Source organism: Cephus cinctus, unplaced genomic scaffold, assembly GCF_000341935.2.
Source record: "Cephus cinctus unplaced genomic scaffold, Ccin1 Ccin1_scaffold0064, whole genome shotgun sequence".
NCBI classification, from domain to species: domain Eukaryota; kingdom Metazoa; phylum Arthropoda; class Insecta; order Hymenoptera; family Cephidae; genus Cephus; species Cephus cinctus.
The window spans coordinates 389-11,904 of record NW_014332807.1 but is presented as its reverse complement, the minus strand read 5'-3'; the positions used below and the strand labels follow the sequence as shown (position 1 = coordinate 11,904).

Sequence of the window (11,516 nt, the reverse complement as noted above, 5' to 3'; positions counted from 1 at the left end):
ACCGGGGTATGGGCTCAAAAAAATAAAGAATTGGGTCATAAACACACCTCATATCTTCGACTTCTTATGACAAATATTTTCCACTTGGTTTTATTAAAAAATATTAATTAGAAGTCGAGATATGATAAAAAACGATTTTCGGGGGTGAATTTGAGGGGTCGTTTTCACCCCTTTAAAGTGGATGTCAGCACACAAAAAAAATACGTGTCTCTTGTTTTGTCGAGTACTACAACATATCAAAAAATTATTGAAATCGGTGGGGACGGGTTGGGGGGGTTTCCTTGTAAGTGTTTTTTCGGGGGGATTACCATATGACGTAGTCATATGGAAATTATAAAACTAATACATTAAAAAAAATCGATTTGTGAATTTTCTCAGGTATTCAAAAAATCGTATTATGAAAAAAATTGTAATTCATTGCATATAAATTACAGGAATACATATTCGCGCGAAAAACATAAATTATGTAGAATTTGATTTCACTTAATATTAACAGTTGACTATCATTGCGATTTGTTTTGGCAACATTAGGTCCGTTCGTGCAAATGTTTTTACATGCTCCGGAACACTGTAGGTGTGTTCGAAAATGAGCTAAGAGCGGGGAGTGCATCATTGCTTCTCTGTTTATTGCATGTATTTGATAGAGACACAACATGCTCTCAGCGCTCTCGGTTCATTTTCGAACACACCTATAATGTTTCGAAACACGTAAAAACGCTTGGTCGAACGGACCTACTGTATGGTTTTGCCTGGCACTTTGCCTGGCACAAGAAGAAGAAGAAGTATAATCTTGCAAGTTACTGAACGTCTATTATACAACATGTCAGAATACTCGTTAAAATAGATCGACGACCTCGGTGAAGATAGCCGGACAACTTTAACTTTTTAACTTTTGATTATACCGAATCGATGGATGGTCGTTTGGTGGTCATTGGTGGCCTAATTAAAATATGGGGTAGTCCATCGTTCTTTTTTAATTAAATAATTAAAATTTGACCGTGAAGTTAGCAGAAATTTTTTTTGTTTAAATCAATTCAATGAGGACTTAATCGATATGCATCGTTTGATGGTTACGAAAAGTGAAAACGTTTGGTGTCCCTCGTTTTTCTCAAAAACAGGATAAACCATTCGTAGACAACGAGGGCAGCCATGCCGCGTGCTGTGAAATATGTTTTGTATCTCGTGTGTTAATTAATAACCACCAAACGATTAGGTTTCGATTAAGTTCTGTCATCAGATGACAGTTCTGAGAAAAAAATCTACCTATCGAATTAAATCGAATTGGAGAACTGAAAATCGATTCTGTAATAGATCGAGCAATAAAAGATCGATTCTCAAAAAATCAATTCAATCTAATGACGTCGATAATATATCGACATGGGATTGATAATAAAGACTACATTAATTTCTACTATACATATACAATTAAAAGAATGTTAACCAACTACGTTCTTTCCACTGTTTAAAGTTTGCATGTCACTGGATGATAATCTTTAAATCTAATGTCTGGTCGAAACATAACCTTAATAGCATTTCACAGTTTTAAATTATAAAATTGCAACACTAAAAAATTACTGTAAAAACAATTAAAGAATTACAATACCATATCATACACAGAAAAATTGGAAGTATTGGTATATAGTTCAAAAATTTGTTTTTAATAAATTTTAATCAGAATAAAACAAAATAATAACACTTAACAAGTTTTTCATTGCATTTTATTGAAATTTAATTAGAAGATACTTTTGTACTCTCATAATAATAATATTTTTTTTTTCTATACATTTCTTAAAACTTAGGATATCGATTGTAATTTTAAACAGAATGTGATGTATCGGAATATAGGTAGGAGAAATTATTTAATATGCTAATCAGTAACATCGAGAGATTTTAAAAATAAAAGTTTTGAAAGATAGGTAGAGCTTAAGGTAGTATGTTAGAACTGTGTTATTATAGAAAGTTGACCCTACATTTTTATATGCCTAATCGAAAGAGCTCAATCACCTGTGCTTGTTGACTCAAAACAAAATGTGTTTACCATCAAGTTAAAGAGATATTAATTAGTAAAGTTGGGAAAAATTAAGATGGTGGGGGAAAAAAGATTGTATTTAGTCAGATGTCCTTAATTTAGGCAAAAATTAGCAAGTTAACTTATGGATTAGAATATATTTTCAGGGTCCCTATCAATATGCCGAACGGTCATTTTCCCGCAAGTTTATTTTTCCCAGCGCTCAAGCGTTCGAATTATCATCTTTTCGAAATGCACATTTCCGAATGGTCATTTCACTGAATGTGCATTTACCCAAATGCTCAAGTGCTCGAATCGTTATCTCGCCGAAATACAAATTCCCGAACGTTCATTGTTAGGTAGATCAGAAGGACGTCTGTAAGATATCATTTGCAGATTTATAAGTGTCTATCGTAAGGCAGTAGTGATGATTAACAACGGCTGTATGACATATTTCGAACGTCTCCGTGTTGTGTGGGTAGAGATTAGAAATGGAGTCATAATTGACATTGAATTTAAAGCATCATTTCGATAATCCCACATTCTTATCGTATTCATTGAATAATAAATATTTTATAAATTGATGATATAATAATTGTAAAGATCCGTAGAGGTTTTATGAATTATTGTGAAATAAATCCCGTCTATATACATTTGTAAAAAATAGCTTTCAAAAATCCTATTTTCTATATTAAATTTTTTTCGAATTCCGATGACCTATCTTTATTTTTTGAGAATATGAAAGCTTTATTTCTTTTTATTAATTTAGCAAAAATTGAAAAGATTCTTCAGTAAATCTATTTTGAATTAGATCTTCTGAAGCTTTCGTTGACCCACTAGGTCACTTTGACCCAGGATTATTTTTTCTCGAAAAGAGTACACCCGTAAAACTTTTCCTTAAAAAATATTGAAAATTAAAAAGTTATGATTTTTTAATGCACTGCTCACTTTGCCTAAATCGACAATTTTCAATAATTCATTCAAACAATTTAGTTTTAGATTTTTCGAATTTCAATTATGCAGACATATTAAGAAGGATTAAAACTGTATTTCTAATTTTTTCTATAAAAATTGACTAAAGGGTTGTTAATGGGAGGTAGATGAAGTACTATCTGGATCAATTTGACCCGGTGTGTCAAAATCGTGGCCAGAGATAAGTGGAAGATTAAAAATTAATTTTGCACATTATAAGAATACTGTGTTAATACTTTGACATTGCTCGATCACTGTCGATTTCATATAATAATTAAAAGCAATATAAACATTCAATCGAAAGTATGAAAAATGAAAAATTTCGAGTAGAATTTCCTCTAGGAAATCCGCTTTAATTGTCAATTTACTTTTTTGAATTGTAAAGAAAAAAATGAAAAATTTCATACAATTTTTCATATACAAATTATCTTCGAACTTCAACGAAACGTTTGTGTCTCATTTTTTGACTGGCAGAGATTTTCAGAATTGTTGGGCGGAAAAATATAATATTAGATAAAATTCGGATGTTTGCGAACTTTTTCTCCAATTTTTGTTTAAAATTTTTTCGAATTTGATTAAAACTAAAAAAAAATAGAGGATTCAGACAAAAATGTCCACCAGAGGGATAAATTATATACTAGATGTAAATGCATAAAATATCATACCAGACTATCTATAACATTGCGATTTCATGATAAACAAAAAAAGGGATAAAAAAATGTTTCTAATACATGGACTCACCTAAGAAGCCTGCTAATATTTGCGGAAGAACTCGCGAGTCAGACATTTTATTCGGTATCGCGCAGAATCTGTGAAGATTCTCTCTTTTATTATGATCTTCGCCATCTTATTTGCAACATAGTGGGGATGTTAGAATTAATAATCTCAGTGCTTGCTTATTGCTCGTTTCTATAGACAATCCAAAGAGCTACATTATTAAAACACAGTAAACATTTACAGTAAATTTCTTTATCGCCATTTTTGTTACGTCCGGATAAATTCTCGGAAGATATATGTATACTCTTCAGGTATACCAGGTTATTCAGCCCAAACGCATCACCTGAAATCGTTTTACCATAAGATTCAAATGGGCACGTTAACTTTTGGTGGTTTGTTTGTCTGCATAAGTCTGTATATATTCAACAGTATATCCCAGTAGATATTCTTGTTGGTAACTTGACAATTGTCATTAAACATAATGTAGACAATAAAGGCTTGGCGGCGCTGTATTCGATGCTTTTAACACGGGATCTACGACTTTACCCGAGTAATTACAGTTTTCGTCATTATCTCTACCTGAAATCTACCTCCATGAGGTTATGAACGTGTGAGGTTGTGTTCTAGGAACAGAAAGCTATGTAAGTAATTTGCGAAAAGTAACAAGTAATCAAAAATAATATTGGAAGTGGAATCTGTAAATTACGTGCACATACAAGATGCAGCCGATGCGAAGGAAGCAGGATAAAACAAAGGAGAGCATTCAAAAATTCCAGCTTAACAAAGAGAGTAGGATTATTTGGAACAATAATAATCACCACTGGACAGTTGCTCATCGATAGTGGAGTATGAAAATAAAAAATAACAATAGCACACAAATTAAGAGGAATTGGTTTTCAAGTCGAGGAAATATGGATTGGGACATTACTTTTAACTGGTTTGTCAGACCAATATCGACAAATAATAATGGAACAGAGCTTGGGCACTGCCATTAGTCCTGATTCTATTAAAACTAAGTTATTGCAGGATGTAAAGTTTAACAAGGAAACAAATGGAGATAACAACATAACATTATATTCGAGGGGCCACCAAACCCGTTGTGAAATTAGACCAAGATGCTACTCATGCAATAAGGTGAGTCATATTGCCAGCAAATATGAAAACACAGAGAAGAAGAAACTGAGCACAGCGACAAATGGAGTTCAAATCATAAAGTACTGTATGTGCTGTATGTGCAGAGTGGACCACAACCCAGCGATTGGTGCATTGATTTAAGCACATCATCTCACATGACTTGACGGAGTGATTTAATCCCTTTGAAAAAAAAATCTGCAGTTCACATCACTACAGCAAATAAAGTGAAGCTGTCAGCACAAGAAATCGGTGACACAATAATTACAATAAAAAGGTACGGGGAGCCAATAAAATTAAAATAAAATATGTAATCCTTATGTCTGGCGTTGCTGCAAATCTACTGTAAGTAAGCAAAATTATAAAAAAAGGGGACATAAGGTAATATTTTATGAAAATGGTGGCAAAGTAATAATAAAAATTGGTACAATTATATTAACAGCAACATAGATCAATGGCATATAGAGTTGACACGCCTAAACGGATGAAGGCGGAATGCTATGGCATCGGAGATTCGGGCATCGAAACAAGAAAGGACTTGAAATGCTGCGGAAACCACTAAAATACAATTCAGCGATAGAAATAAGGAAGCATGCGAGGCGTGGGTCTAAGGAAAACACCAAAGGAAGCCGTTTAGAGGTCATGAAAAGCGTGCGGAGGGGATCCTGGACCTTGTGCATTCAGATATTTGTGGTCCTATAGAACGGAATTCCATAGGAGAGTCGAGGTATTTATTAAGTTAATTGGCGCGCGACATTCATGTCCAAAACTTTATTCAAGAATAAAAACATTAAATATTTGTGATAATATTGCAACGAAATATCCTTTGAATTTTTCTTTTTAATATTTATGAAATATTTATATATTTGTTACTTTCTCCATTTTTCCATTGGTTTTTTGTTCATTTGAGATTTTATATAAGATTTTCGTCTAAAGTAATAAATAATGAATATACGAAAACCATCGGATATGATTTTACAATCCAAATATAATAAAATTCTGCATTTCCTTCTTCAATTTATCGTCGATGATATCAAATTATTTCATACGTTTGCGCGCGTTCTACTCCAGGCACATAACTTGGATTTAAGGGCACTACTACCACGCCGTTCACCACAGTTTGCTTGTCCGACAAAATTTTGACGAATTTTTCGTTTTAACTATTAATGTTTTGGAAACGAAACGGGAAAGAATTTTGAAATTTTTTACGTGCATCTTTTTATATCAATTCATTATATATATGTTTCACCATCCAACGACTGGTTTAGATGAAAAAAATGCAATGTGTGTGCAGTATACTTACTACGTAGGGAATTCATGTAAAAACTATAAATTTTGAAACGTTTTCCCCATACTTCTGAACGGTCGATCTTAATAAAATTAGGCTCATTTTAAAGGTACTATTTCAAAGAATTAGGCATACAATTTTTGAAGAAATGCAACGAAAATTATTTTACACGACACTACCTTAACCATCATAGACGATTGAACGCGTAAAGTATTTATTTATACCATGAAACACAAAAGTGAAGTTACTGAAAATATTTTTAAAAAATGTAAGGAAAATCAAACAGGCAGAAAAATCAAGGTTCTAAGGCCAGACAGTGGGACGGAATATGTGAATAGAGTTTCAAGAAATGCTACAAGAATCTGGAATTCAACATCAGAAGACAATACCGTATAGTCTCTAGCAAAACGGTCGCGCGGAATGATTCAAAGGACGATTTTACAGCGCGCATGGACTATATTGTTCGAGGTCAAGTTATCAAAGGAGTATTGGGCAGAAATGTATGTCACTGCGGTCTATTTAATAAATAGATTGCTTGCAAAAGCAATTCCAGGTAAAACACCTGAGGAAGTTTGGTCTGGTGTAAAACCAGATTTAAGCCACGCAAGAATATTCGGTTTCATGCCGTTGATGTACATACTAAGAGAGAAGAAAAAATTTTGATTCAAAATCGAACGAGAACATATTTATTGTCTACTATGAAGATTCAGTGGGTTACAAACTCATCGACCCTATAAGCAAAATGATAAGAAGTCGAAACTTCATTTTTTTTTAGAAAAATCAGTAAATAAAAAACAATTAAAAGAAAAAGATTCTGCGGGAACTTCATCCTTCGTACCGATGATAGAAGAGTTTTTGCCTGAAGAAACAATTGAAGAGTGTCCTGAAGAAATCGTCAAAAATAAAGTAGCTGAAGAAACGGTCAAGAAAATTCTCGGAGAATCTCATGAAAAGTGGTTTCCCGATAGCGAACCACCATCGAAAATACCAGGGCGGCAAAGATGAACAACAGGGGGTGAGAAAATCAACGCGTACAATTAAGCCTGGACAAAGATCATGATTCGTGTCATGTCTAGCTTATGATCGGCACTTGTCGGACCCGCAGACCGCAAAAAAAACGATGAATAGTCCGGACAAGGATTTCTGGGTTCGAGAAGAAGAAAAATGACTCATCAAAACTTGTACGTGGGAGCTGGCGGATTTGCCACCTAAAAGAAAACTGTTAGATACTAGATGGATATTCAAGACTAAAATGAAAGCTGACGGATAAATTGAACGACACAAGGCAAGATTGGTAGTGCGTCGGTGGGCTCGAAGTTAAGGTATAGATTATACTGAGACGTATTCACCTATAATGAGATATAGTTCTCTACGTTTTTTGTTTGCACTAGCAGTGTTGTCGAACATCTGGATGTCATGACCGTTTATTTACACGGAGACTTCGAAGGGGAGATTTTTTTACGACCGCCACGGGAATTGATAGAGAATCAGGAAAGGTATGGAGGTTGATAACAAGGGAGCCATTGACATAACTGATAAATTAAGAGAGAAGTCGAAGGGAGGGCGAGGGTATGTCGCTTAATGTAGGAGAGAAGGGTCAATGAAACAAGATAGGTGAAGCTGTAGTATTACCTCGAATGTTTCTCAAAACTGCATACGCAAGTAGCTACGAGGTAATGTTATTGTGCACGCATCTCAAAGAATCGGAAATTAGCACCGATGACAATGAGTGAACCGGTACAAAGAAACCAGGACCGTCGAAGATCTTTTAGATAGGAGGAATCATCCTAGGTACACATTAAAGTAAGCGCAAAAGGTACTGGCCAGAAAGCGTACAGAAGTCAGTCAGTACCATCAAGCGTCGCCTGATTGTTGCTGGATACGGATAAAGAAACAATGGTCAAACCTTTTTTGAAACCAAAAAACCTACAAAAATGACTTAATTGGGCGAAATAGAACAATGAACGTAACTGGTCCAACGTCATCTTTCTGACGAAGCCTCTTTTTGGACATGGACTTCGAGGACATGTGCTATGGACGTTCTGTAAAGCACCCCACCCCGGATAGTCACAACTGGATACTTCAAGAAGACAATGATCCAAAACATTGGAGCCGTCTTTGTACCGCGTGAAAAGCCGAAAACAATATTGTGACCTTAAATTGGCTCTCGCAGTTACCTGACACAAATCCGATGGAAGATATCTGGTCGACCATGAGGATGAAACTTTGAGAGAGATGTATATTTACTTTTAAGCAGCTATCTTATTATATTTGCAGCATTTAGAAATTATTTTTGGCACTCCGGACCGAAGACCTCGATGCCGCCAGACTATAATCAATAATAATGGAAATTGGACGTTATATTAGGTACATGCATTCTAATGCATGTAGTGTACTCTAAGATTATAAGATTGATTTCTAAAACTAAATTTATTTCTAGAAATTTTAACCTGTACGATCTTGTACCACAGACTGTATATTACCGTTACCATTCTTTTAAATTATTACAAAATATAGCTAGACCAGACATTCCGAAATAACGAGATCTTATCTCAATTGGGATAATCATCGTTATATGAGATGGTTAATAAAAAATTTTTTATTAGCTGCCATATTTGTGTCGTGTTTATCGTCTTAAATAATCCTCCGTTTTAAATCCCAGTATAATAAAACCTTGTATGTACATAGATTCAACCTCAAACCAAAAGGTTGTAATAGCGAGGTTGCGTAACCCACACCCACCAAGGATTTATGTATAATGTAACAGCTACGATGGCCGAACGAAAGATCGACATGACAGCTATCGTAATATAAGTAATTTAACATTACAGCTTGCATGATTAAACGTCCATACTGTTCACCATAAGCACTAGGCGCTGGAAGTCAGGTGACAGAAACGGGTTTGTTAAAATGATGCAAACTATACAAGATGAATATCGTTATTTTTTATAATCTATTTAAAAGTCGGACTAATCCTATGAATTACGTTCTAGATGTAATAACAATCAAAAGTGTAATTGCTTTTTTATATTTGTTGCAGCAATCATCCTTATAATGAGTATAGGATACAACTTTGCATGGCCGTCAGTAAGTCTTGTTAAAATTAAAGCTAATGACTCCCCGGTAATGTTGACAGCCAAGCAGGCTTCGTGGGCCGTAAGTCTTCAAGTTTTTGGAGCAATTTTTGGGCCTATTATGGCTACGGCCATCGTTGGCATCGGCCAAGATTGGCAGGAAAATCTCTTTTACTCACTGCTATTCCATTATTAACATTAGGAATGTTAATCGTCATCGCCAGGACTTACATTTTACTCTTTACATACTTACCTCTATATAGCCAGGTATTGTATAATCATCAATTAGGATATTAGATCATTTTTTAAAAAATATTATTATAATAACTAATGATAATAACTCTTGTGATTTTAATCATTGCACTTAGAAAAGTTCAAAGCATTTAATAATAATTATATATTATAATTACACAGACAATACGCAAATCCTAAAGTCATCTATAAGATTCCAAAAAGACAACTTCTAATGCATATATGTGTTAAAGATGACTTTTGCACAGTATATTTTCTGGGTATATGTATATCGCCAGTATAAAAGAATCATTGAGGTTTCGCATTATAGTATCAGCAAGATAAACAGATGATGAATAATAAAATTATTAATAATCAATTACAATGTTTCAGTTCTTTCATCACTGACATTCATCATTCCTTTATATTTTCAAAGAATTTCAGCTATGTTTTTTGATTCTACATCAAACTCTTGGCTTCCTCTTGCATTCATTATTGGATATGTTCTTAGTCATAGCATTGATTTAACTGCGTTTACTGTTCTCTCAGAAATATTTCCAAGCAATGTCAAAGCTTTTGCTACCATGACAGTCAGTATTTATGCTGCAACACTTGGAATGATAATAACCAAACTTTATCAGACAACAGCTAACACTTATGGCGTAGAATCGGTATTTTGGATATTTGTAACATTTACATTTGTCTCTATTATATTTATATATTTTGTACTACCTGAAACTAAAGGACGCTCCCTGAAGGATATACAGGAAGAGTTTATGACTCGTGAAATGGTTCAAAGTAATTTATAAAGTTTCTGTTTGACCGAAAAGAATGTCAGAATTGTGATACTGTAGGTTTTAAGAGCTCTGAATTATTTAAAAGAAGAAACGACGATTTGCTGTGTTTCTACAGAGATGAGTGGGGAGATGTACAACGCTCCGGTTTTAGGCGATACCAAAAGGATGGCGCTAAATCGTAGCGGCGAGTCCGGGAGTAGGATTTCGTGATCATCGCTGCTTGCCAAGCTACACGTTCGACATCTGCTTTATCGACGGAGGCTATGATCACTAAATCCTACTTCCAGACACGCCGCTACGATTTAGCGCCATAATTTTGGTATCGCCTAAAACCGTAGCGTTGTGCATCTCCCTATTCATCTTTGTAGGCGATACCAAAAGCATGGCGCTAAATCGTAGCGGCGAGTCCGGGAGTAGGATTTCGTGATCATCGCCTCTGTCGATGTTACAGATTTCGCGTAGCCGCCCAGGTCATGATCATCGTTCCAGCCGGTATTGCAGTCAGCGAAAATAAATAGATTGCTCGTCCGGGAGTAGGATTTCGTGATCATCGCCTCTGTCGATGTTACAGATTTCGCGTAGTCGCGCGGGTCATGATCATCGTTCCAGCCGATATTGTAATCAGCGAAATGAATGGATTGCTCGGTGGTGGGGAAAAATTTGCCGCCCCTCACAAAACGTTCTTGACAAACAGGCGGGGCAGCAAAATCTTCCATCCAACCGAACCCTAAACATTTGTATGGACGTAATGCGCAAACAAATGTGTATATTCAAATAAATTTCAAGGTTATAAAAAATGCATAGAAATATTGGTTTTCACTCTTTACCTCTTATCATGCCGAAAATGAACATTAAAAAATGAATGGCGAAATTCGTTGGTAAATGAAACGACCGAGAACAGTTCAAAGAGAAATTTTGAAATATCATAGATATTTTCTATAATAAATTTAATTTAGTATTAAACGAGCATCGTAGCTGAGTCAATAACTTGTTCCTCTCTTTTAACCTTTCTAGGTTGCCCAAAGTTTATTTTATTCTCTTTTGTTCGTCCACGTGGAGAAGGGTGGCGCGAAAGTTCTTAACTGGTGTGCATCTTTATATTATTTTGCTTATATGTAAACTAAGCGAAACGACAATGGTAAGCAGTTGAATAAACGATGAAATTCTAGAAATACAACTTCCGAAACAAGTAAAACATATACGTGTTTTTGGCGTATGGCTAGTGCACCCTGTTACGAATCGGGAGGTCTATAGTTCGAGACCCCTCTATGGAGAGCACTTTCTTTTTACAAAAAAAA

The 11,516-nt window shown here is 34.9% G+C and overlaps 1 protein-coding gene and 2 long non-coding RNA genes across 9 annotated transcripts in view; 1 reads left to right on the top strand and 2 right to left on the bottom strand.

Moving 5' to 3' along the window:
• The window catches only part of LOC107268673 (facilitated trehalose transporter Tret1), a 7,589-nt gene extending 3,819 nt beyond the window's left edge, over window positions 1–3,770 (bottom strand). Inside the window, exon 1 of the mRNA XM_015741687.2 lies at window positions 3,722–3,770. Within this exon, the coding sequence (XP_015597173.1) occupies window positions 3,722–3,767 (46 nt within the window). The 5' untranslated portion in view covers window positions 3,768–3,770. The remainder of the gene's footprint in view (window positions 1–3,721) is intronic.
• Window positions 3,771–3,909: 139 nt separating this feature from the next.
• On the top strand, window positions 3,910–9,800 carry LOC107268681. 7 transcript variants are annotated; one of them, XR_003060015.1, is made up of 7 exons: window positions 3,910–4,338; window positions 4,417–4,634; window positions 4,724–4,831; window positions 4,936–5,105; window positions 5,271–5,555; window positions 6,390–9,016; window positions 9,157–9,800. It is a non-coding gene; the product is annotated as an uncharacterized LOC107268681 (long non-coding RNA). The 7 variants fall into 7 exon arrangements; XR_003060012.1 differs by having other exon boundaries at window positions 5,271–9,016; window positions 9,157–9,457; window positions 9,605–9,800; XR_003060014.1 differs by lacking the exon at window positions 6,390–9,016 and having other exon boundaries at window positions 4,062–4,338; window positions 9,157–9,457; window positions 9,605–9,800.
• LOC107268707 lies at window positions 9,560–10,369 on the bottom strand. Its single transcript, XR_001537922.2, has 2 exons — window positions 10,154–10,369; window positions 9,560–10,032 (listed from the first exon to the last, which is right to left on the bottom strand). It is a non-coding gene; the product is annotated as an uncharacterized LOC107268707 (long non-coding RNA).
• Window positions 10,370–11,516: the final 1,147 nt, after the last annotated feature.